Source organism: Ptychodera flava, chromosome 12 (assembly GCF_041260155.1).
Source record: "Ptychodera flava strain L36383 chromosome 12, AS_Pfla_20210202, whole genome shotgun sequence".
Taxonomy (NCBI): Eukaryota; Metazoa; Hemichordata; class Enteropneusta; family Ptychoderidae; genus Ptychodera; species Ptychodera flava.
The window spans coordinates 18,630,763-18,656,043 of NC_091939.1; the positions used below are offsets into that span (position 1 = coordinate 18,630,763).

Genomic DNA, 25,281 nt, shown 5'->3' on the forward strand with positions numbered 1-25,281 from the left:
AGTCAAAACATTGTCTGAAAGAGTACACAAAAAGACAGAGTAATGGATGTCGTTCCTACCTTTTTATTACAAAATAAGTTACACCACACAAAATATATGAATCTATGGATTAAAAACATGTTTCTATAAAATCTGATAAATCTGTACTTAGCTACCAAAAATTGATATGCAAGTAATTTTTTCCAACAAGATAAATTTAAAAATGTCTGGTGACCCAAATATCTACTTGAGCGAGTGTACATCAGCATAGTTATAAATAAACACATACTGTGATATGAGCTCTATACATAATATTAGAGATGAATCATCTGAGATGTACAAGACACGCACACATTTTTCTTGCTCACAACAACAAAGTGGTATCATTGCATGAGCTGGTCATTCTTTTAATTCTTTACAAGACTTAATCTTTTCATTGACATTGACGCTTTCTTCCAAAGTACACACAGATTGGTTTTTCTAACCAATGATTAAATGAGCCGTCAACTTTAGTATCTGGCTTAGCAAGTGATTCTGACTTGTGTGATGGCTATGCAATTGTTCACAGCTAAGTTGAAAGACCTGTAGATTGGAAGCATTGTGGACCTTGACTAACTATTTGTATGAGATACTTAGAAACATACAGTGTATTACAGACATTGAACCTGAAGGGAAAACCTGGATGAAAAGTTTGTGAAAAACCAAAGCCGAACAGCTCTTTTCTCTACAAACTCTTGTACTATTACAGTCATTGTAGATGCATTTATAAAACTTGTACGATGATGTTTCTGTTTATTTTTCCCCAAATTTGCTCCACACCCTTGTTTAGCAATGGGTTGTTTCATGTTTTGTTCAGTGTCAGACTCAGTCTATCAAGTAAATCACTCTATCCGATATGTGACCAAAATATGTCAAGAAAAATAACCCTGATGTTTTAGATGAAGAAGTGTACACCTGCTTTTTAGATATAAAAAGGTTTACTTTTTATGTACTCTAACTTCCCTTTCCATGCAGCATATACATTGCCTTATAGGGCAATTCAATTCACTCATAAGGGACTGCCTTTAAGTCATTTCAAGGATAGTATTGTGCTGAGGAGTCCAGAGTAAGCTTTCTACAATTATCTGGTATTTCAGAAAGAATTTTGCATATTCAGTCTGCCTATTCAATGGTTCTACTCCAGAATAAAAAGGACGCAATGTGTTCTACAGACTCAGTACATTCAAAAGATCATGTGATGGTGGTACAAACAAACCCACCTGTACAAGCGCGTATGGAAATGCATGTATTTCTTAGCACTTGTGTGGACATGGGTTTGTTTGTACCATGGTCCATTTGAATTCCAGGTTTAACCTATTGCAATAAAATCAAAAGGCTGGATCAGAGTTGAGCTTGTAGTACTGTTTCTCCAGACGCTGAAGGCTGAGTTGAAGTTCATTGGCATCAACATTGAAGTTCTTTACATCTTGCAGTAAGCTAGTCACACTATTCTGTAGCTTTATGGGAGCGCTGTGTTGTAGGAGTGGGCTGAGAAATACTTCATTGGCTCTAGCAAAGTTTAGCCGTGAGTTCATCCCAAGACAGCGGTAACTGCTATGGCACTGGATTCCTGTAAACATCAAAACAACCAAGGACAGGAAAGAAGTTTGAAGTTTGAATTTATGACATTTATCTAGGCAAACCTGTAAAGCACTATGTCCATCGTCTTTATGGTATTAATTTATGCTTATCCCCTTATGGTGTGTATTAATGCTTGTTCACGAGTGCCTTTCATGACAAATTTGAAAACAAATGTACCCCCCAGGAAAGTGTTGAATTGTAATGTAGCTTAGCACAGGCCTAAAGCTAAGGCCAAGTGCTTGTCAGTTAAGGCAGTGGAAGTAATTATGGATCAATATTGTTGTTTATCATATGATGCTCTCTTTGTTACAACTAAAGAAAACATACTTTTGTTTACATAGCCAATCTATCAAATTTCTAAACAGTACCTTCTTCTTCCACAAGTCATCAAGATTGAAGTTCACGTTCTGCAATGTCATACATCATTGATCACTACTTATATACTAAATTAAGTATATCAAGAAAACTACTTGTTCTGACCTATCTCTCTCCCATCAATCAGGCATTTCATGTCATCATCACACGATGGCTCTAAGTTTGTGACATCATCAACGTCTGACAGCTTGATTACATCATCAACCATGACAAATTGTTCTTCCTTGAAATCTGGGATGCGTAAACTGCCAAGTGGTGACTCTGCCATATAGCTGAGTAAACTTGCCAGGGACTGACTTATCTGTGAACAGAAGTAAATGACAAGAGAATGCACAATGTACACAACAACAACCTTAGTACAACTAACACACAGTTTGTCAAACAGTGAATCAATCCTGTGGTAATTACAATGTGTTGTGTTAATTTGAATAACCTGCAAGTCACTGTCCATAAACCTTTGGAGCAAAAAGGATTGCCTTTCTCAATATCTTCCTGAGAGTAGACACTTGAGACAGCACAAAAGCCCTGTAAAACACAGCCAACCTATTGGTCATACCTCTACACATATCTTGATTACTTTATTCTCCTCTATCTCCAAACAATAGACTTTAGTTCAAGTAGTTTACAAGACTTGAAATACTGCTCTGTCCGATCGACTTACCGGCATACAAGCCATCAATAACATTGCCATTAATGAGAAAAGAAGAAAACCTGCCATAAAAACATACAATTGTTTCTGTCACTAACAAATCAACTGTCTGGATTCTGACCTTCAACCTCTGTATCCATGGCAACTTCTTCAACTGTGGCAGAAGCACAGCATCCCTGGATCCAAGTTCAACTACTGATGTAATTCCTCTCTCATGAATGTAGGGACTGGGATTCTCACTACGTACACAGACACCAAGTAGCTTGACAATACTTTCATGTTTTAACTCTCTCAGCATCAATGCTTCTTTCAAGAGTTTATAATTGGACAGAAGGTAACAGTCTTCTGTCTTCTTGTAATTATTTGATTTTAAGCAACTCTGCACATCTCTGACAACTGCTGCAACACTCTTAACAGCAACGTGAGTCCTGCCGTACAAACCTTCCTGGACAACTTTGCTGTACCCCTGGCCAATTTTGGCAAGAATCTGAATCGTGTCTAGCTGCTTGCAGCCCAAGAGTTGTTCATTTTCAAAATTTTCATTTTGGTAGAGCTCTAGGTACTTATCCATCCATGTGTCACCATTCTCCTTCGATAACAACTGCATTTGTTGACTCAAGTTGCCAACCAGAAACTGTACCTTTTCCCGCAGTAGGTCTCTTTCAGCGATAGTCTCCGATATTTCATTGTTTAGGTCTTCAACTAGGCCTTGCAAGTGCAAGATCCTGACCTGGTGTTCCTTGCTGATTTCATTTGTTGGGAACAACAGGATCTGTTTGTGCAGTGAGTATATCAGATACATTGCTGTGACAACAGGGATAATTAACAGGAACAGCATTGGAGTCACTCTACACCGCTGACATAAATACATGATGACAGAAGCCATGGTGTTTTCCGGGTCAAAGTTCTAAGTATTACACACAAATGTTATTCTGCATCTTGTCAACATGCCTCATCTATGGGACACCTGTAAATGGAAACATATCATAATTTTTCAATGGGTAAATGATGTAGAGGACATTTGATTAATAAGGATTTTCTTTATTTTGGGAAAACGACATTGTGGAAAAAGTATGGGAACGTGTTTGTTATTTTCCCATGAGGGATAAACATCTGTGAATTTCTTCCCATCTCTGGTAATATATCACAGCTAATTTTGTTACCCCGTTTACATGTAAATATTCGTGTTCTTCCCAGATTGGCTAGATTGAAAATTACTGGACACATACAGCGTTTGGCATATGGAGGGAATGGGGAAAGAGTCAGTTTTTCATAATTGACAGTAGAAGCTTGGCCATAACTACACGACTAATCATGTAAATTGTATCTTGGATCCAAGAGTTGAAAAATCATAAACCAACAGTGTACAACCCTTTCACTTACATTAAGATCAAAAGCTAGCAGCTGCAGTACGGCAGCTCGAGGTTTTGCCTGGCATCGTGGGTCGGACGGCAAAACACAGTGGTTTTGGTATTGCCTTCCGACACATATAAAGCCCTGGCAAAACCTCGAACTACTGTACTGCAGCTAATCAGAGGGCTGCGTGAGAGCCTAGAACCATTTAGGAAGTTGTATGGCACACCTATGAAGCAATGTTGTTCATTTTTGCCAGATAATATGATGATGGAATCAACTTACTGGATCATTTCACCACAACGTTAACAATCACCGTTGTAAACTTCAAATGACCTTTCACCTGAAGCAGCTGCCTAACCTACTTGAAATTTGCAAAAGTGCGCCCTCTTCAGAGGTTAAATTTCTTACAGCCAAAGTTTGTAATGTAATTACGTTTTTGTTTCACATTTTTCCCGCATGGATTTCGTTTATTTAAACGATAATTTTCAGAGTTTAGCTTATTTTGAGTTTGTTACGGAGTAGAGAAGAATCCAGAGCCTGTTACTTTTTGGTGAAGTTAGAGGGTTTAGTTTTAGGAAATACTTAACAAACACACCTATTTCGCGGGAGTTTAGAGTGTGCGTGACAACATTACCAGAACTGCAGAAGTAAATAAGATAAAACAGTATTGGCCCTGTGACAACAATCATGCTAGCATCTTGGCAGTTAACGACCAAAGGTATCGACTGACGCAGTCGATGACGATTTTTAAATCAAACGCCCACTTCAACTCTCGTTGTCATGTCCTCAGCGTCGCCTTCAGGTTTTAGCTCTGGTCGAGCTCCGGGAAGTTCAAAACCTGCGAATGTGCTCCTGAAGGAACTCAATGCGGCATTCGGTAGACTCAAGAATCTGGAGAGGTAGTAAATGTAACATCAAAATTTAGTTATCTCACGGAGGTAGCACTACTTTATTTAAACGTTGTGCTCCGTGCTTCCCTTGTAGTGCTACTGTTACTAGTGGTGCTAATGAATGCATGGCAGTGGCCATGGAAGTATAAAGAAAGACTTCTTTCTTTATACCTCCATGTTGTGGCATAGTGTAAGGACCTAAGGTACTGCTTTACCTCTGTACTCGATGGTACAGTGATCCGATATTGTAGTAATGATGGCAATATGACCATGTTTCTCAGAAAGGTTGTTCTGTGTAAATTTTTCCAAAACATTCTTTGCAAACATTCAAATGCCATCATGATGTCTGACGAGTACAGTTCTTTTGCAATCTTGAATTACTTGATGATTCCATCGCCTTTCTCAAAGGCCTAATTTTATGCAGCCTTCAAAAAAGGACTATGAGAAATGGAAGTGTCTGCGCAGCAGAACAGTACAGTGTCAGAATGATATTTTTTTGTGGAATTTCTCCTTTCTATGCATGATGAAATTTTGTCTCATCGATGGATTACCATTGCAATTTCTCATCTGATCTTAAATCAAGAGAAAAAATTTTAACAAATGTGGAGCACAAATTTCTAGAATGGTGTCATCAGAGTTTTGCATTTATCTCAAATCCCAGTCTGCTTGCCAATACACTGTTGAAAACTTTTAAGCTTATATTTTGAAATTAGAACAAGCTTAGCACAGTAAAAACTTAGTGTAAGAGGAAACAGCACTCCATTGCAGTACGTGTATTCATAAGATCAGATTTGTGAAATATATCATAAAAAGACACACTTGTTTACCTTTTCATTGTAGCAGAATTCTACCTGATTACTCAAAAAGTATACAGCAATTTTTTGACTAAAACTATCACTGAACAAATTGCTACTAAAAGGTTTACAGACTTTGAACGTGTTCTGAACTTTGGCTTTTTTCCACACTTTCTTTTACAGCACACAACAGAGGCAGTCTTCTGACATAAAAATTGCAAGAGAAATACTGTGCAGGTTAATCAATGAACACCTAATTGACCTTGACAAAGGTAACCAAATACATGAATTTTCACCTCAGTTATATGTACGGCATCTACTACTTATATGTTTGTGAATATTTTGAAATAAATATGTTTATGTATAAAACTTGTATTTTATACCATAGCATGTACTCCTCTAGTGCGTACTGGATTGTTACATATTTTGAATTGTTGATGTCAGAAAATCTTTACCACAACTAGTCACTCTACAAAAAGACACTGTTGGGCAGTGGTTAAGGTACCGGACTCACTATTGGAGGATGGTGAATTTGAGACTTAAGCATGGTGATGTTCCCATGAGCAAGGCACTGTACTCTGGGTTTGAAAATAAAGTGATGGTGAAAAAAAGTGATGGGTGATCATTTAGTAGTCTACATTTTGCAATTTTTTGCTTTCCCAGTGTATTCTGAGATTGCCAAGGCCTCCAGTACAGGTGGTACACCACAAAGCATGGTAATCATTGAATTGCTGGCACTGTGTACAGCTCAATTTCCCTCAATCTTTGCCAGTGGACCGTCTCCAGTGTCTGATGAAACTCCAGCTCTGTCACAGCTCAATAAAAGTCTTCTGCCTCCTCAAGATGAGGAATATCACATCTGTAAAGGTATGACTTAATTCATATTGTATGTCACTGACATTGACCCATAGGTTCTGAAAAATCTTTAGCACTTTCCAGGTCAAGTTATTCAAAATCAGAATAAAATTCAAGGTACTAGGAGATGTGTGTGATTGCTTTGACCTACACCATCACTGTCAGGTCAACTCAGTTTAAAGCATCATGTTTATGTAGATCTAAGTGAGACAAGTTAGTTAAAATACTGTTTATTGTACAAGTTTCTGATTTTGACATTTTAAATGTTATAGTTTACTGGTCACCGCAACTTTGACCCAATAGATACGTCAGGCTGGAAAAAGGGTAATTCTTTCTAATGAAAGTACATATAATGGGTTTTACCATGCCGAGTACATAGCCAATGGTTCTCTTCCAGAATTAAGAGAATGTGTGGAGTTCTTTAGACACAGTACGCCCAAGAAATCATGTGATGCTGGTAAAAACAAATTGATGTGTACAAACATTGATGTAAATACATGTATTTCAGTGCACATTTGTGCACATGGTTTTGTTTTTACCTTGTCCATTCACTGTCCAGGTTACACCCATTGCATGGACTGTGGCCTTTTAACACAGAGGTTACCATTAGTTTCTGACTATCAACAGGACTGTGTACGTGGGTTATTTGCCAACTGCTGCGACTGCTGAGTGATTCTGGATTTGTAACTGTGCATCAGAAGATTCTGAGCATTATTTCCTCCATACTTCAACTGGTGAAGAGTAAAGATTTACCAATGTTCCATGAATTCATCTCAGAATTCATCAATCTCATGGCAGGTAAAGGCTCCATGTGTGTCGTCCTTTTACCCTCTTTCCCTGTATTGCTATTCCCACTATACAAGTAGGACTGTATCAGAATATAGGGATGCAAGGCTTAAAATCATCCTGAAGTGCTGTCAGCTGAAACAGCGCATGAAAATTAAAAAGTTAAAAGGTTTAATTGCATCTTGTATTAAACTACATGTGCAATAAATAGTCCCTATGAAGTCAACCTCTCTATTAATTCAGCCAACCCAAATTTTTTGGAATGATTGTTTTTTTATACAGCAATATAAGATGAGATATTTATTTAGCATTAGTGTGAGATGCTCACAGTAAACCCACTTGTACTGTAGTTACAATGGACCTGTTGTGACATCAATCTTTGCAGTTTGATTTGGACAGAGAACAATATTTACTATAACTTTCAAATCATTTTAGATATTGATTAAAATTGAATAAATGTCGTAAAATCATTTCCCAAATGAGTTTTAAATTTCAGGTCACACCATAGCAGTAACAAAAGGAAATCTCTGCCATTCTGATCATTTTGATGGTCTTCGGAGGAATGCCATGAAAATACACGTAATGTGAATCTGAATTGTGTGGACAGTGGCATTAGTGAACAAACCATGTGAATTTATTGCAATACAGAAATTTGTCATACAACTTTCTCTCCTTTTTGTTGCAGAACTGTCCCGTCAGAGTGCCTCATCATTTGAGAGTGGAGCTGTGGAGTCCATAGCAAATCCTGTAACACTTCAGTATTTCAACCTGTCTGAGAAACCATGTGATATCAAGGTATTGCCAGTGAAATGTCACCACATCTCAGAAAAAAACCCCAAATTTGTATAAGAATCTTGGAAATTTTGCATCACACTGTGGAATATAAAGTTTTGATGCTAATTTTAATCTCATGCCAGCTTATATGTCAACTGTTACAAAATTAGAATGTTTTTCAGATGACCTATGGAAGAGAATTCTCATCCTATGATATAATTTCCTCTTATGGGTTACAAAGTATTATCTTTTCTTTCTCGTTGGTTGTGCACCATTTTAAAGACAATCATTTAATGGCAATATGAAAGAGGTAGGGGCCTCTTAATGTGAATGTTTTGATATCCTGCAGGAAGCATTTCAGTTTTTAAAAGCGTAGATTACCAGGTCAAAAAATGTGATAATGATATCTCCTCTTTTGTATAATAAGAGGGATGTGGTAATGCCCTGTACCTTTTCCCCTTTTTTGCACAGGAAGTTGAAGATTTCCAGAAAGGAATGATTCTTGAACCCATAAAAATCCAGTTCTACTGCCAACTGTATCTCTTACAAGTTGCAACAAGGTAATCAGATGTCATGTGATAACATGCATATTACTGGTAGTGTTGCCATCAAGCCAATTGTGTCTTACTGCTTGACTAGTTTTTTTGTGTATTTTGAGAATTTGACTTCGCCATTTGATATTAAATGAATGTATGCTAATGGCACAGAGACAGATGGAACAAACAGAAATTAATAAACTATGTTCTTGATGTTTATTATTCAGCACACTGGTGAATGAAATGCTCACAGACATCATCATGTGTGCTGCAGACAAACTGTTGATGTTGTGGTTAACTCTTGCATGCCAACTTGAAGATGGACAAAATCAAGTCAAACAGGTATGGCATTGAACCTCAATCATCACAGCTTAGCTATTAAATTGCTTGCAACTTTTTCAACATTTTGAACAATAACGAAAAGTGCAGATTGACATTCTTAAAAGGTTTATAGACTTACATGGTCACATGTACCGTATATACTTTGTCTTGGAATCAGTATGAGTACGGTATTCAGGCTTGATAGATATCCTACAACATGATGTTCTGACATGATCTTAGTACCTCAGCATAGCATTTTGATACAATAAACTGTATGAAATAGCTGTCTGGTGTGACAATATCCACAGGATGATGTTCTGTAATGATATCAGTACGTTCCCAGCAGGATAGCATTCCGATATGATGAACTGGATGGCTGTTTGGGTGTGATAGGTTTCCCATACGATGGCATTCTTTTATAGTACAGTAATGGTCACATTACAATTCTTCAATTATAATGCAACCTATAACAATTTTCACTGGAAGTCTTCTCTTTGGCAGTATTGGAGTACATTTCTGGTAAAGTGTTAAGTTTGTTAGAGAAAGAAATGTTTTGAGGAAAGTATTTTAAGAAATTTTATTGTTGTTACACAACCATTACATCCATCTCACTCTCTGCAGCTATCCATGGAGGCTCTTGCCAAGTTGTGGGCAATGTGTGGGATACCTTCAGAGCAAGTTGCAGATTATCTCATAGAGTTGTTCACTTCTTTCCTGTCAATGCTCTTCTCCAAATTTGAAGCTTTTCAAAGGTAAGGTCAGAGATAATACCAATTCTCACTGGAAAATCAACATTTACAAGAGGCATTTTGAGATTATTTTAGAGATTTACCAGATATGTTTATCAGTTCATGATAGATGTGCACATTGTCAGTAAAAGTATGCCATGGGCACAGTTCAGTTGGCATGTTTACGTACCTGCTCCATGTTAACATGTTATCACATCACAGGTACATATGTATACCCACAGTCACAGCCGTAAACAACATTTTTGAAATATATAAACAGGTTGAGTGAGCATGCCAAGTAAGTCACCTTCACCTACCTTGATTAGACCACTGCCTACACTCTGTTTGTTAGTCACTGTTTGTAAGCTATGCATGTAAACTAGCTGACTGTGCACATGTGACTGTTGGCATAGACCACAGGGGCTCAAGTAGCTATTTAAGTCAATATTACAGCGTTTTTCTTTCTTTTTCAATGTTACAAATAAAGCTGAAAAGCACAACATTTGTGTAGCTGTCTTTTGTGTAGCTTGTATTGGCATGTGTAGTGCGCCCTCAATGGGGAATGTGATCATATGTAGATACGACCTTTAGTTCCGTGACCTCTAGCCAATTCCTCTGGCCATGCCTTCTGGCCACGTGTACAGACGTCGCTGTGTTTACTGTACTGGGAAATTAGTACAGTAAGCATAGTGAGGGCAGGGCAGGAAGTAGGCATGGCTAGAGCCTAGAGGTCACGGAACTAACGGTCACATTTACGAGGACGCACTATACATGCCAATACACGCTACACAAAAGACAGCTACACAAGTGTTGTGCTCTTCAGCTGGATTATTTGTAACATTGAAAAAGAAAGAAAAACGCTGTAATATTGACTTAAATAGGCACTTATGAGGCCCTGTGCATAGACAGGTGACAATATAGTTGAAGTACTGCATAGTAAGAATGACAAAAATAAAGTGAAAGGTGAAAAATACCACGTTTGTGCAGGTCAGTCAGTCAGTCTCCTCATACAGTTAGGTAAAAACAAACCATTGTATAACATTGCATGCATTGCTAATAAATGATAATGCTTTACAATCACACGCGTCATCTTACCTGTTTTAATTGTATCACATCCAACAGCGATGTTAAATCCTTGGAAGTTGGTCTCTCAAAATGTTTGAATGCAGTTTTTCAAGAGAACAGTGATGGCAAACCAAGACACTGTTTGTCAGCTGACTACATTGGTAAAATTTTTGATACACTGTACCAAGGGTTGACTATCTATGGCCTTGCCAACATACACACAGGTATTTATTGCTCGATTGTTATGTGCATTTGTATTTTGCTGCAAACTTTGGGTTTAGACTACAAATGAAAGTATAACCATACATTGATTCTTTGATTGTATTTGAAGCTGCCGTCCTTTCATAGTTTTGTTGTTTTTCAAAATGTGCCTGTAACGTTTTTCAGTTGTGAATTTAACAAAAGAACACTTTGTGATACTGTTATTCTGGTAAACTCTTCCTGTCAGCTACTGTATAAAGTGTCTAGGCATGATTGCCTAATCTGGCAAAAATAATATTTTCTTGTTTCTCTAAATATTTAATAGTCAACATGTCTAGTATCAGTGAATTGGACTTATTGTGAGTGTTTTTTGCATTGATAGTACAAAGAAAGAAGATCTGCTGACTTTACATGGTCATGCTGAATGGGAAGTGTCTATAGGATAGATAAAGTGTTACTTTCTTGACCTCAGAGCTATGTTTTTATCAAACTTCTAAGTAGGGATAGTTTTGGTAGAGATGTGATAGTATTTTCCTGAAAGGACTGTCCAAGCCTCAGTTTTGACAAATTTAATGTGCCAATATTTGTCTTTCTTTAGTTGAATTGAAATCATCGATATGTCACACTATTCAGTACATTGAGAATCACATACCAGCTGGATATGAAAGTGACTCCATCACCAGAAAGGACAGAATGCACAGCATCAGTGCTGCCTTGCTGGATCACATCGGTAAAGATACGAATGCACAGGTCAGTACCTCTGTAGAATTCAGCCTTGCAGATGAATTTGATAAGTTCACTGTACTGAACACATACATGTATGTGATCAAAATTTTTTCACAAGTTACTCAAACGCTTCAACCTGATTGCTGCATCTAAACAATTGTATGTAAATGTGAGGGATAACTAAGTCATGTAAATATGAAGGAAAATAAGTCATGTTATTTCATACTATCAACTCTTCCTCTTCTTGGGATCTTGGTGTATATTACCTACCATTAAACTTAGATCAATTGTTCAGTGACAAAACTTCCTTTCAGTAATGAGAATAAAGCCTGTATGTAGTGAAAACAAACTTGTTCAGTATAGCTGACCTTGAACTCTGTGGTGTAACAGCAATGTGCATGAATGAACCTGCAACTCTCAAATGAAAATAATGAAACCGCACAGTATCTTGATGGTAAGTAATGCTCAAACTTACACATACAGTATAAAGCTAAAACTTTCTCTGCCTAGACTGATATGATTTAAAATGTACATATTTCCATATTTTCTGACTGATGGAGAAATTATGCTTTTAGATTAAAACAAAAGTTGTGTGTAGACGAGTCTGCAGCTCATAGTAACTCTCACACAGATTTTGTAACACTTCTTTTTCTTCTACTTCTCAGTATTTGGTTGGTGTATTTTACCAGTCAATTCAGAATGATTTACAAATCTGTAAAATATCAACCGTCACAAAAGGCACACAAGTGACTCTGTCCACCCACCTATCTGACATGGAACAGCAGGTTCACAAGACACAGTCCACTGCAGCATCAGGTAGTACTGTCATTCTTAAAAGCAGCAGTAGTGAGGACTTACCTCAAAGAAAGAAGAAATTGTCACTACACAAAACACACAAGAAATTACAAATCCAAGGACCTACAAGGTAAGGAAAGAGGGACGTCAATTATGAGTGGGACTCCGTAAAGTTATTTATGTCAGAAAAATTTGCTCTCTGTTTCCCCATGAATAAAGAAAACTAGAAATACAGGTGTGAAATGTTGTGGAAAATGGATGAAAAATACAGTGTGCTTTCAAATGACACTTCACAGAATGCCTGGTTTTGGCCAGCAGAAGAAATTAGAAATGTAAAACACATCTCAGGTGTTTTCTTCATTCAAATGAACAGTCATTTTGAAGTGTAGAGATTTATGGGTATTTTATTAACACTGGAGGACAGGGACACCAATTCTGGTACAGAATCTGTCGACATTATTTCAAAAAAATATGAAATTTTTCCTGTATAGTGTGTTTTGTATCTGCAACATTTTCCAGTGAAAGTTCCAGTACAAGTGGAACAGAGGATGAAGGTATTGCTGTGACTAATCTGAGTGAGAAGTCTTCCACATATTCCAGTCTGATTCATCAGTTGGATGTACTGATGCAACACTATCAAAGTGATGGAGACATAAACCAATCTCATGTGAGTATACACAGATATGCTACATACCAATAGCAAAGGGAGCAGTCTCCTAGACTTGACAGTTGCACAGGGATTGAGCTAGCAGTTGGTGAAGACAAGTTGCGGTAACAAACAAAACAATTCCAGCATCTGAAATAATAAGCATCCACCTTACAAATAAGGAGTTTAGGAAATGAAGTTAAAGTATTCCAGAGTAAAAAGATTTATTGATATATTGTTTGAATGTCAGTACCATCCAGTGTTGTTACTGCTGAAATCACTAATGTGTTCAAAACGTAAAAACAAAGACACTGCCGCCAGCACGTCTGACCGCAACTTTTTCCGGCTGTCAGAAAGACATGTCAACAGAAAACATGAACCCGCCACATTCAAAACATCGACGCGCGAAACAGAAAAGTTTGACTGCCCAGACCAAAAACATAAAACCACGCCCACCTTCCGAACGCCGACCACCGCACACTTACGCTGTGTTTGAAGCGTGTTTGTGCACAGCTTTTCTCTTGATTTGCTTACTGGTTTACTAGACTTGGTTCAAGTTCATGATTTGTGATCGTGTGAGTTGGGTGATCGCTTGGAATGCAATGATTTGTGTTCTGTTTTCAAGTGAAACGTGTGAGTAGGATATGATTATGAACGCATTGAGTGGGGTGAACGCGATACAGGGAAGTTTCACCCGGCACTCACTGTAGCTGCACAGAATAAATAAAAACGCGTTTGATCACTACGTAAACCTGACCTGGGCTGCCAAATTTTACACGATGAACTTTTACAGATCATTTTATTTTTCGAAAATTCACCGACTTGAACCAATTCTCTTCTGGTTAATTTACCTTCGTCCTATGATACCCTAATGGCTCAAACGGAGATATAGGAGTGGAAAGGCAATCTTGCCCAAGTTGCAGGATTGTAATGGAAATCTTACTGCGTGGTGGGGATATAAAGTTACTGGCGATTTTCTCGTCATGCAGAGAGGTGGCGAAAAGTTCCGTTTCAGCGATCGTGGGTTACGAAATTAATGGCAACGCTTTGTATCGTGTAAAGTGTTAGATATCTCTCAAAGAAAAACAAGGCAAAAGAAAATGACGAATATGGCAATAGTGCAGAAGATGTCTCAACCAGTGCTGTCGCACGATGTGTGAGAAGCCGATGGTCAGTTTGGGAATGGACTATTAAAAAACTGACGCCAGTAGCCAATGAGAAATTCACCGATGAGAATATTGCTAACTGTGATGAATATGTGAATTTTTTCTGCACAACACTCAAACAAAATCCAGTTCTTTGATTTCCAGTTCTTGCATATTTCACAAAGTCCTATACTATAGTCCATGATTACGAGCCATGCTTCTAGTTGTTTCTCCCGCGGCGTGTCGATGTTCTGTTCGGGTAAATCCTGTTCATCATCTCACAATTTTTTCAATTTTCCAAAGATGAACGACAGAATGTCCGCCGGCCGCGCCAGTCGACAGGACCACGATGTCTGAACAACGTCTGAGAAAGTTGTTGATCGTGAAATTTGAGGTCAAAATTGGAGGCGTGGTTTAACAGATTTGCTCTGGCGGGTAGAACTTTTCTATTTCGCGCCACGATCTTTTGAGTTTGGCGGGTCGATGTTTTCACTTGACAAGTTGAGTGACAGCTGGGAATATCTTGCGGTAAGACGCGCTGGCGGCTGGGCCTTTGTTTTGACGTTTTGAACACATCAGTGATTTCAGCAGTATATCAGTGCCCTAACCTGAATATTTTGCTATGACAATAAATTTGGGTCAGAAATCATATTCATTGCCTCTGTTGACTTTTTATACTTTGTCCAAAATTCTACTTCTGTTGGATTGCAAATGCAAGTTTGTAGAGTTTTGAACACAATGAAGGGAATTAGTAAACTACGTGCTGCTCAAGGCTGGTTAAAAGTAGAGTGGACCTCGATTATGGATATTCAGACTCTCAAATTCAGACTCTCAAACTTGCACAATTCTGTTTGGTCTACCAATTTTGGGGGCTTATTTTGAAATTCTCAGGGTAAGTTTTTACTGGTGAACCCTGATTTTATTCTTTATTTCGAAAGATAACTTTTGAAAGTTTGCTTAAGGAAAATTTGAGCAAAAGTGTAAGTCTTTCGATTTTGAGGCACAAATTACTTTAACCCCCTATCCTTGAACGTTTGATGTAATCCTATTCTTTTCAGTCTAACTTAGATAATACATGGAAAATGGAAATGAAAGATTATCATTTTCATTTTTTTCCCTATCTGCTCTTTAGCATCAAATGATATGTGAACTAGAAGGTATCCGAGCTGTCCTTGAGACCCTAGCCCAGTGCAACGATGTTATAACTGAGGAAGTACTGGATCTGCTATCCACCTCTGCTAAACCAGTGGTATTGTTCAACAAGGGAAAGCTACAGAGAGAGAAGTGTCTGCCATGGTTAACAAGCCAGCAGTCCAGAGATGTGTGCAAAGTTTGGACTGGAGTGCTCAAGTTGCTGCCAAGCCTCAAAACTGCTGAGGAAGTAAATGAAGTGTATGATAAAATCATACAAGGAATTGGTTCAATGCTGATGATGACAGGTATTTACAGGCTAAATTTACTTCTTCTGTTCTCCCCTTCCCAGTGCAGAATACTATACTAGTTGACTTTGTTTGTGGCTCAACAAGGGAATTTGAATTTTCACAAAATAAGCCAATAATAATCATAATCATAATCTTTATTTCTTATATGGCGCATAACATATTAAAATATCTCAATGTGCTTTACTTTTTAAAAAAAAGAGTGACAAACGACAACAGTAATTTTAAAATGTTCAATAAAAGTAACAGCTTGTAAAACTCAAGAAATGGTTAAAATAGATCAACAAATAAAATTCATGTATAAAAAGACTTAAAAGGGTATAAAACTCATGTATAAAATGAATTAAAAAGGTAAGTTTTTAACCTGACTTTAAAATTATCAAGTGACTGAAATGCACGAAGGTGTGACGGTAAAGAATTCCACAAACGAGACGCATAAATTTTTAACGCCCTATCTCCATAAGCTGTGCAACCAATGGGTTGATGTAACTTAATTTCCTCATTTGAAAAAGAACACAACGTGTGACTTGTACTACGTCTAATCAAAAGCTCATCAAGGTAAGATAGTACATTAAGATAGTTCATAACTACAGAGAACTTTGAAAGTAATACAAATAATTTTAAATCGGGTACGTTGTTCAACAGGGAGCCAACGAAGGTCACAAAGAATGGCATTACTTTTTCTCTTCCTGGTAACAAGTCGAGCTGCTGAATTTTGAATTGTTTGCTGTTTGGGTATTTCAAATGAAGGGAGGCCAAAAGTAAACTGTTGCAACAATCCAAGTGAAATGTAATAAAAGCATGTATGAGTTTCTCAGTTGAAGGCTGATCAGGTATATTACAGTGAAAACTTAACTTACTCCTAGAGGTTCAAAATAAGCCCCCATATGAGGTAGACAAAAAAATAGTAGGCCTGAGACTTGATGACTCTTAATATCTGTCCCTGAGGTATGTTCAACATTAATGTAGTGTGAAAAATTAATAGATGCTCAAAAATTACGTTGCATAATGCCAGAGGGTATGTCAACAGCAACCTAATAACGCTGTATGTTATAAATGTCCATTAATCTTGCGTTCATTATGATATATAAAATGTTTCTCACATCACAAGATGTCATGTTATTCTGCATGATTGATATACCTGTCTCAATATATTAATGTCTGAGTTTGATTGTGAAAGTGAGCTTATTACTTGTGCAGAATGGGGGTTACTTTAGATCTGAGGATTTACAAAAAAACCATACAAATGTTGATTGGAATTTTTTTCAGTGTTTTATTGTTTTTACAAAGTGTACATTGACATCAAAGAAGCTCACATTAACAAAGCACAGATCAATGATACCAATATTGAAAGAAAATATATATACTTTCAAATTGATATACTTTTATAGCTCAAAAATGGCACACTTTGATATCAGATGACAAAGGAATAAACATATTTACTGTAATAACAATATATTAAATGTATAAACTATTGTGAAATATCAGTAAATGTTAAAGTCACGAATGATTAATGTCTTTCCTGAGTAAATCATTAATCAGAGAAAGGTAATAATAGATGAGTACAAAAATGAATAATCATGCGATTTGTTCTAATAAAGTTTACACTTCAGCAATATTTTAAAGTACTTTGATATTAAATTATTATTAAGATAGCGTTGCTTGTATTTTTCATGATATCAAGCATTTGATAAAATAGAATTGGCACAATTAAGCATTCTGTTTACTTGTATTGAAATATAGATATAAAAAATGCATCTTCGATTGACTATCTTTCTAAGTTAATCATTGTAGTAAATAAATAAATAAATAAATAAATAAATAAATAAATAATTAGCTAAATTGTTTAAATATAAAATTCCTTAGCAATTGCTGGATTATGAAATCAGAGTTAAAAACAGGATTGCAAATTCTCATCATTTTCCATTTTGTAAGAATAAAATGACACATTTTGGCATTGTTTTGACCCTTATTAAAATATAACCCTAAGAATGCATTGACTATGTTCAATAAATGTTTCAGTAAATTAATCTATCTGCCTTGATCTGCCTCATTGTCAAAAATTATTTCGCAAAAGTTCACAATTTTTTCTTAAATTTACATCACACATTTAAATATCATTTGGAATGAAAAACTTTCAGAAATAAGTGACTGACCACTTGTAAAGTATCATCTCTACAAAAAATGTGATCTTTACCAATGATTTTTAAAGACTTTACCACCATATAGGAAAAGTTGATTCTCTGTTTGCAGCTTACTGTATTTCTTGAGGATTATCTTCACAAGGTCTGATTAATGGGAGACTTCGACTTGAGCATTCATGATTCAGTGTATTGAAAGGATTTGTTTACTGCATCGGGAAGTTCACTGAAATAAATTAAAGGGAAAAAATCAGGTGACTCACTGTAGCTTACAGGATCTCTTGTTTCCAGAAAAAATGATTTGGGTGTTATTAGTTGGAAGAAAAATCTTTTCCACTGTTGTGCATTCTGAGAAGTGAATTTTCCATATGTAGCAGCCATATGTACATTCCTTAATATTTGCTATGCTTTCCCAGTATGTTGGTGCTTTTACACAAATGTACCATTATGGTCCTATTATGTTGAAATGGAATTATATCGATATAATTATTTTGAAGTAAAGCAAACCAGGGTAACCCCAAACTAAGTCCCCTGTCTGGGAAGAAATCCAGGAGGTTAGGATACACTACACTTACTGGCATTGAAAGTTCTTCTCTGCAAATATTCTGATTAGAAATGAGGCTGCACATCCTGCATCAAATGTTGAAGGTATCAAGACATAGCTGCCTGGGTCCAGTGAGAAACGTTTGTTGACCTCTCGGTAGTTGATGTAAACACCAGACTTTCCAGCTGGGTAGTTGTACATGAAGTGGTCCATGGGAAGTCTTCTGTTTGGATTGTCAGTCTACAATACGGAGACAAAAAATTAGAGTCAACAAGACATCCTTTATGTAAAATATTGAGATAGCTGAAATATTGGCATCGTGAAATCTAGGGGTGAATGATGAGTCATGATGTTCTTGCCTGGTGATTAAACATTGTTAATTTGTATCACATTTTCCAAAGTTACTGTGCCAAGTGTTTTGTTTTAGATTTTAAAGTCAATTGTGTGGAAGAAATCTAAGAAATATGATGTGGTCTTCTACTGCTATCATATGTTTTAGACATTTCCAATTATCTTTGATTTGATATACCAGCTGTAAACATCTGAGAGCCTTTGGTTGCAAATCCCAGTCTTTCTATTAAAATATCACCCTGTCACTTGATTGTCATTTATGAAATCTATTCAGATCACTTCTATATGAATAATCTTTTTTAAAAACCATTGTTGCATCAAAGTTACTATATTTTTCTGAGTTGTTTACCTTGTAAAGTATAAAGCTTATCTGGTGGTACTTTGTAGTCAGATATTGTTTGCGACGTCTGTATTCCTGCATCAGTGCTATCACAACGGAACATTTTCCCTTCGTCTTTATGTCATCAACCTCTGGATCCCACTCATCTGAATAGAAAATAATAGAAAAATATTAGATGATATGTTAGAACTCTGTCATTGAATGGCTGTAATGTTCACTCGACCATCAACTAAATCAAGTGCCTGTTCAAATCTGTTCACAAGTGGTTTACTTCTCTATCAAATTTAGCTTTATCTTCTTCATAGTCTCTGTAATCAGTGTATGTGAACCATATGTGATTATGCTGCTGTGAAAATATGCCCTTGTGACTTTCACTCGTTTCCATATTTTCTCTTGCTTCTCTTGCAAAGCTTAGCATTTTTCCTTTTCTATTTACATTGTTTGGAGAATTAAATTCTGTTGTACCTGGTTCTGTCAGTGTGAATACAAACTGTGGATTTGTTGCAAATGATTTGAGGTTGTTTCTTGACCCGCCGGCGTTTAAACCCTTCACCCAGCTTCCTGTCATTGATGCTGAGTAATAGCTGTCTCCTTGATTCTCCACCACATCAGCAACTCCATTTCCATCAAAATCAGGACCAGTAGTACAGACTGTGATTTCATTGAAATGCTGGCAGAAATCTTCATATGTAATCCTATAGTGAAAGAAAGTTGCATGTAATTCATCATAGTATACAGTACATTGAGGATAGTGTACTTCATCTAGGTAAAACCCTTTAAACTTTGATGCTCTGAGATTTGCATTCATGAATATCAGTAACCATGCAGTGTAGATGAGCTGGTGTCAGTAGAGATTGTAAAAGACAATCAGATGTCAGATATTTGAAATCTATTTTGATTAAATAGTCAGCAGATTAATTCAAGCATTTTACTGTTGTTTCTCTTTCAACTTCTTTGCATTATCCTCAACTACATGGTCTACCAGCCCTTCCAGTAAATTCAAATAATTATTGTAGCTGTCGTACTTGTATAGTATTACAGTGTCGTGTGCAAATGCCAAAACAAAATAAACAGGTCACCAAAATTGTCAATTATTTCAACATGACCAGAAAATGACGAGGACTTACCAGTATTCACCGTCAGCGCTATCTTTCCATCCAATCAATTGTTTCTCTTCATCAGAAACGTAGTCCCAGGTCCTAGAACTGTGGAGAAAGGTGATATGTTCTGATTATTCTTTTATGAACTTCTTTGCTTCTGTGTTGACATTTAAAAGATGATATGACACACAGTCATTTGCTATCTTTAATGAAATGCATTTTGAAAAGTGTGTATACAAGTATTTTTAGCCAAATAGAAGAAAAATGTCCTGGTATTCACTGGTTCATGCTTGCTGTTTTCCAGTTATTATTGTTTCATTCATAAAGAGGAATTAACCCTGAATGATGTCTCATTCGTTCCTGGCTACATTCAGTGAATAAATGCAACATGTTTTGAAAAACTTTCAAACACCCAGTACTATGTGTATCAGTGTTAAAACCCCCAACAACAATAGCACTAGAACTTTAACTTGAATGTTCACTCTGTATCAAATTTCCCATTATTTCCTGAATCCATGATTTTTCCCACATAGGATTCCTCGGATGAAGCAATATGAAAGTCTGACTACTCACTTGTCACTCCAATCTCCATTCCATTCCATTTCATTCCCCCATGGATTCCTGACTCTCACCAAGTTCTCAACACTTCCATCCAGTAATCTGCATCTCTTCACAGCTGTGACTGTGTATGCATGTCCAGATATCAGACCATTCTGATCTGCTGTCTCAGAACATCTCCAGTCACCCTGATAAATAGAGAGACATGCCCAACTCATTCAATGCACCTCATGAGACAATATGATCCTGATACAATGTCCTTGTCAGGATTGTCCACATTGGAACTTATCCTAAGATTTTCATCATTTTACCATTCTCATCTTCAAATTCAGATTACAATCCAACAAAGAAGTGTAACATTGATAGCAAATGTCCGTTGTATCTATATTTGTCAGTTAAGACAGTTTTGTGTGCTGGTATGTTGGATGGTGTCAGATTACATACTGAAGTCTATGTGTCCTGTGATTTGGGCATTGCTTGAGACTTGTACCCATTTCTTATTGGTCAAAATTATCACCTGATTAATTTGCATGCAGGTAATTTGCATAACTTTATTCATAGCAATGAGACCAAAGTATATTTGAGATGTTTATGCAAAACAAGTATGACACATCAGTGGCATACTGTTAGTTACACTTACCATTTTGCTGCATGTTATAAATGAACCATAGCGGGCATTTCTGACAAGCTGTTGATATAGATTGGCTGGTGGGTGTTTGAGGTCATATCTTTCAGTCAACCCTCCTGTCATGTCAACCAATGCATCAGATGCCTGCCCTCCTGCAAGACCTTCATATGAACCATGTAATCTGTAAAGTAATACAATAATGGCAAGATTGTAAAATTGTAGTTGACATTAACCATTGTCTTTGTTACCTGAGTCAGTTGTTTTGAATAATTTATGTATAGGATAAAGCCTGAGTACGAGGGCTCTTCTGGTATATAAAGTCCAACCCAACGATAAAATGTCGAGGCCGCAGGCCGAGACATTTTATCGTAGGGTTGGACTTTATATACCAGAAGAGCCCGAGTACGAGGGTTTTATCCGACTTAAAAACTATCGCCCCTAACTGATATATTTTCGTTTTCAAAGTGTTTACGTCAACCGTCCCCTTTGTCAATGTAACATGTTTAGGATATGAATTAAAACTTTTATTTGTGAAAAAGCCTTCCAATGTAATGAAACATTCTATAAATGCCCTAGTGCACATTATATAAATGCCCTAGGGCACAGCAGATTTTGTTTTTCAGCTGGTTTCCGCTGTGTTACCAAATTTGAATATTAAAATGTACCAGATGTCTACAGAATATGACATATTCACTTGTGGTTGGACAGTACTTTACTACGGCGCTGTCATTCGTTTTTGGAATTTGGTGACCAAGGCTTTATGAGTAAATAAAACACCCTGAATTGAGCACTCTGATTGGTCAATCAACAGTAGGTAGTTTTTAAGTATCAGTATAAAGTGTGTATATATACAAGTTAGAGTGACAAATGCCACCATGAAGCTTGAATAAAATTATTGGTAGAAAGCAAAGGAATCACTCAAGAATTTCAAATTCAAGAGCTATGTTAAAATAGAGTGATAATATATTTAAAGCAACTATAAAAAAAGTGGAGTCATTATTCCAAATGAAATTTTGCTTTCAATGTTCAACTATCAGTCTATCAAAAGTGAAATAAACACCAATAGTAAAACCTTCATAGACAAAGAAAAGCGTTGGTAGATGGTCAAAATTCCAACTTTCTCTTGTTTGAGCATTTCACGACAAGCATTCAGTGATTTCCTCATCTATATTACTTACTTAGCATAGGCTTTCTCCAGCAGAGCCACCCAGAGTTCTCTCTCATCATGGGATCTTGCAAACATCAGTTGGTTATATCGTGTAGGAAGTCTGTCGTCAACCACTACATCAACCCACTTCCCAAACCGCCAGAATTTGAAATGAAATAGTCCAATGTAGTTGTCATCCTGCCAGAGGTATTGTTTCTTTGGAATGATCTAGAAATACCAGACAAAGATTCATTTATGAAAAAATTGAAGTAGCATCCAATGTGGTTACAAACATGTAGACTACATTTTTATCTGTATTGTCAACAACATTTAAAAACCCTTTCTTCATGCCAGTTGTCAATGTCCAGTATCCTTGATTGAATTTTTTGTTTATTATCGGTGCTTACACACTCTATTTTGATGAAAATTGATTTGAGAAATATTTTCCCCCTACAAACACTACAGTCACTCAGTCCATTAACCTTACACATCCCCCACAGTATAATGGTAGAGTCTGTACCTTTTCCATAAATCTCTTATGTTGAGCAATGGCTGCACAGGAGGAAAGAAACCAACAGTCTCCCAGTTCTCCCTGAACTACATCATCACGGCTGATGTCATCAACTAGAAGTCGTGGATCTTCAATGATTTCCTGTCAAGTAATAAAAGAAATATTTCTATATTAGTTTCTACACACTTGTTTGTCACAGATTTTCAAAACTGCAAAAATACAAATGGACTATGCTTTGTCAAGTCATTTTAAATAAAGCACAGGAGTTTCTTGTTGAAACTATAAATTATGTGACATGTCTCTCAAATGTTTTGGGAAAATACTATGTGCACTTGTAGGTTAAGTTTCATTTTGTCTACATGTACAAAAAACAACAATTTTACCCAAAAAGCATTTCACATTATGTATTTCAGTCTTGTAAAGACCTTATCCATCAACATTTTGTTTGAGGTACATGTACTCTCTAAACTCAGTATAATTTTTTTTGTAAAAAAGAATTTATAAGAAGCCATTGAAGCAATACAGAGTAAGTGAACAAACAGTTTCTCTGATTCCACAAGATGGGTAAAAACTGAAATATAAAGTTGATAAAACCTACCTGTGGTCTTTTCCATTCAATTCCTCTAGATGAAGCTTCACAGTAGAAAAGAGAGCTTTCATTGGCTGGAAAGTCTTCGTCCTCAAATAAAGCACCACTATGGATGACTCTGTTACATATTTCCTCTACATTCTGTGTAAGAATGCAAATGTTACAACATAAATTTTAACAAAGTCTTGGCTGTCATTTTCATATGTTGTATGATAATTGAAAGACAGGCTCAAACATATTAAAAAGTAAAAGTTCGTCTTTGTTTTTTTTCAAGCTTAACTTACTGTGTGGGTCATAGTATTGAGGATCTGTAGTAATCTCGAGGATCTTCTCTTCCACAGACCACGTCTTTGAATGATTTTTCCACTCATGATGTCTTCTTAGATTTGTTGTAAGTCTTGATAGCTTGAGGTGTTTGTAGTGAACTGTTCTGGTGGAGCTCACCACTGTTGGTTTATATCAACCCATATTATCCCTGAACTTCACCCAAGTCAAGAAGAATCTCATAAAAGTCTGTGTTTAGGAAGGAAGTGGGACATGAACTTGAACTTCAAGTCAAGTTAGGATGAAGGTCATCAAATTGTACATTGCACGTAAACATGATACGAGGCACGTTGCACGTAAGCACAACATTGTATCTGATCACTGATATGTCTTTTGCTGTTGCTTACAAGGAATATAAATCAATGTATAGTGGATTTTTAAGATTAAATACTGTAACACATATTTAAAATTGTATAAATTTTCGTTACTTTTGGTGATATGTGGTCTCCTAAAATAGCAACAGATGCAATCATGGCCTTTAACTTCACTCAGAAAGATAGAATAAAGATTAATTACCATAAACATCACTCATAAAAGAGAAGCTTTTGTTCAATTTTACTACTTGTACCAGTCTAGTCTAGATTTCAACAGTTAGTCCATTATGTTTTAAAGTCACTTTGTGATGTAGTTTTGATGCAGGGAGTGTAACAATAGGTAATGTCGCTTCAAAATGGCAAAATCAATAATGAGGAGGCGTCTGACAATCATGAGTCATCACTGATTGGTACAAAGACATGTTAAAGTTAACAATGCAAATAACTCAACTGATTTTGATGTAAATAGGTCATTGATTTTATTGTCAGACTAGAAAGTTCTATTTGCAGATCAGCTGGTCAGCTTCCTTCAACCTTAAGTAAAAACATTTTCAGTTCGAAGGCATAAAACTATTTCTGAAACTACCTTGACATCCACATGTACCAGGTGTACACTCTTATAAAGTGCAAATGCAAGCTACCCGAAAGCACACAGAAGCATACGTGATATTTTGTTAAATTTTGGAGGTATACATGAACAGGTGTGAACTGTAGTACCATTTTACTATATTTTTAAACGTGCTTTCTTTGGTATTCAAGGATAGGCTGGCAGAGTTACTGAAGAAACCAAGGTGACAGTTGCTTGTGAAATACTACTCAAACAAAAAGTTAACGTGATGCAGACTTTTGAAAGTGTTCCAATTTTCCTCATTAATGTCAAAGCTTAATGTAGATGCATGATGGTAACAAAAATATTATTTTTGATGTCACTGAGTAAATGGTAGCTTTGAAAATGAAATGATTGATATTATTTTTCTAGGCTTAATGCTTTCGAATATGGCATCAAATCATAAGATTACGCTAGAAAATACACAGGTTCTTGCATTGGACAGTC

At 36.5% G+C, this 25,281-nt stretch overlaps 3 protein-coding genes across 4 annotated transcripts in view; 1 reads left to right on the plus strand and 2 right to left on the minus strand.

The window, feature by feature from the left end:
- Positions 1-43: 43 nt before the first annotated feature.
- LOC139145277 (extracellular tyrosine-protein kinase PKDCC-like) lies at positions 44-4,328 on the minus strand. The gene is made up of 4 exons (XM_070716323.1): positions 4,262-4,328; positions 2,745-3,590; positions 2,080-2,275; positions 44-1,588 (listed from the first exon to the last, which is right to left on the minus strand). Exons 2-4 carry the CDS (start codon positions 3,507-3,509, stop codon positions 1,347-1,349), a joined length of 1,203 nt encoding a protein of 400 aa, XP_070572424.1. The 5' UTR covers positions 3,510-3,590; positions 4,262-4,328; the 3' UTR covers positions 44-1,346.
- A 244-nt stretch (positions 4,329-4,572) lies between these two features.
- The window catches only part of LOC139145282 (serine/threonine-protein kinase ATR-like), a 95,565-nt gene continuing 74,856 nt past the window's right edge, over positions 4,573-25,281 (plus strand). The window contains exons 1-13 of one of the 2 annotated variants that reach the window (XM_070716329.1): positions 4,573-4,878; positions 5,847-5,935; positions 6,327-6,530; positions 7,146-7,316; positions 7,990-8,099; positions 8,550-8,638; positions 8,842-8,956; positions 9,557-9,687; positions 10,786-10,952; positions 11,528-11,679; positions 12,321-12,580; positions 12,970-13,117; positions 15,374-15,680. In XM_070716329.1, coding sequence (XP_070572430.1) covers positions 4,760-4,878; positions 5,847-5,935; positions 6,327-6,530; positions 7,146-7,316; positions 7,990-8,099; positions 8,550-8,638; positions 8,842-8,956; positions 9,557-9,687; positions 10,786-10,952; positions 11,528-11,679; positions 12,321-12,580; positions 12,970-13,117; positions 15,374-15,680 — 2,062 coding nt within the window. In that variant the 5' untranslated portion in view covers positions 4,573-4,759. The remainder of the gene's footprint in view (positions 4,879-5,846; positions 5,936-6,326; positions 6,531-7,145; positions 7,317-7,989; positions 8,100-8,549; positions 8,639-8,841; positions 8,957-9,556; positions 9,688-10,785; positions 10,953-11,527; positions 11,680-12,320; positions 12,581-12,969; positions 13,118-15,373; positions 15,681-25,281) is intronic. The other variant, XM_070716330.1, reaches the window with a different exon arrangement.
- LOC139145278 (calpain-A-like) lies at positions 17,533-24,010 on the minus strand. Its single transcript, XM_070716325.1, has 11 exons — positions 23,874-24,010; positions 23,599-23,730; positions 23,010-23,141; positions 22,521-22,717; positions 21,355-21,523; positions 20,730-20,902; positions 20,184-20,261; positions 19,522-19,751; positions 19,066-19,202; positions 18,397-18,605; positions 17,533-18,047 (listed from the first exon to the last, which is right to left on the minus strand). Exons 1-11 carry the CDS (start codon positions 23,958-23,960, stop codon positions 17,999-18,001), a joined length of 1,593 nt encoding a protein of 530 aa, XP_070572426.1. The 5' UTR covers positions 23,961-24,010; the 3' UTR covers positions 17,533-17,998.

Bases quoted from the DNA above. Each gene is read 5' to 3' on its own strand.
- LOC139145277 (XM_070716323.1), bottom strand. From the start codon at position 3,509: ATGGCTTCTGTCATCATGTATTTATGTCAGCGGTGTAGAGTGACTCCA. The intron at 2,276-2,744 runs GTCAGAATCCAG...TTCTGTTCACAG, and splicing joins CATGGATACAGAGGTTGAAG to ATAAGTCAGTCCCTGGCAAG. The intron at 1,589-2,079 runs GTCAGAACAAGT...TGATGTTTACAG, and splicing joins GATTGATGGGAGAGAGATAG to GAATCCAGTGCCATAGCAGT.
- LOC139145278 (XM_070716325.1), bottom strand. From the start codon at position 23,960: ATGAGTGGAAAAATCATTCAAAGACGTGGTCTGTGGAAGAGAAGATCC. The intron at 23,731-23,873 runs GTAAGTTAAGCT...ATTCTTACACAG, and splicing joins TCAATACTATGACCCACACA to AATGTAGAGGAAATATGTAA. The intron at 18,606-19,065 runs GTAAACAACTCA...TCCGTATTGTAG, and splicing joins TAAGCTTTATACTTTACAAG to ACTGACAATCCAAACAGAAG.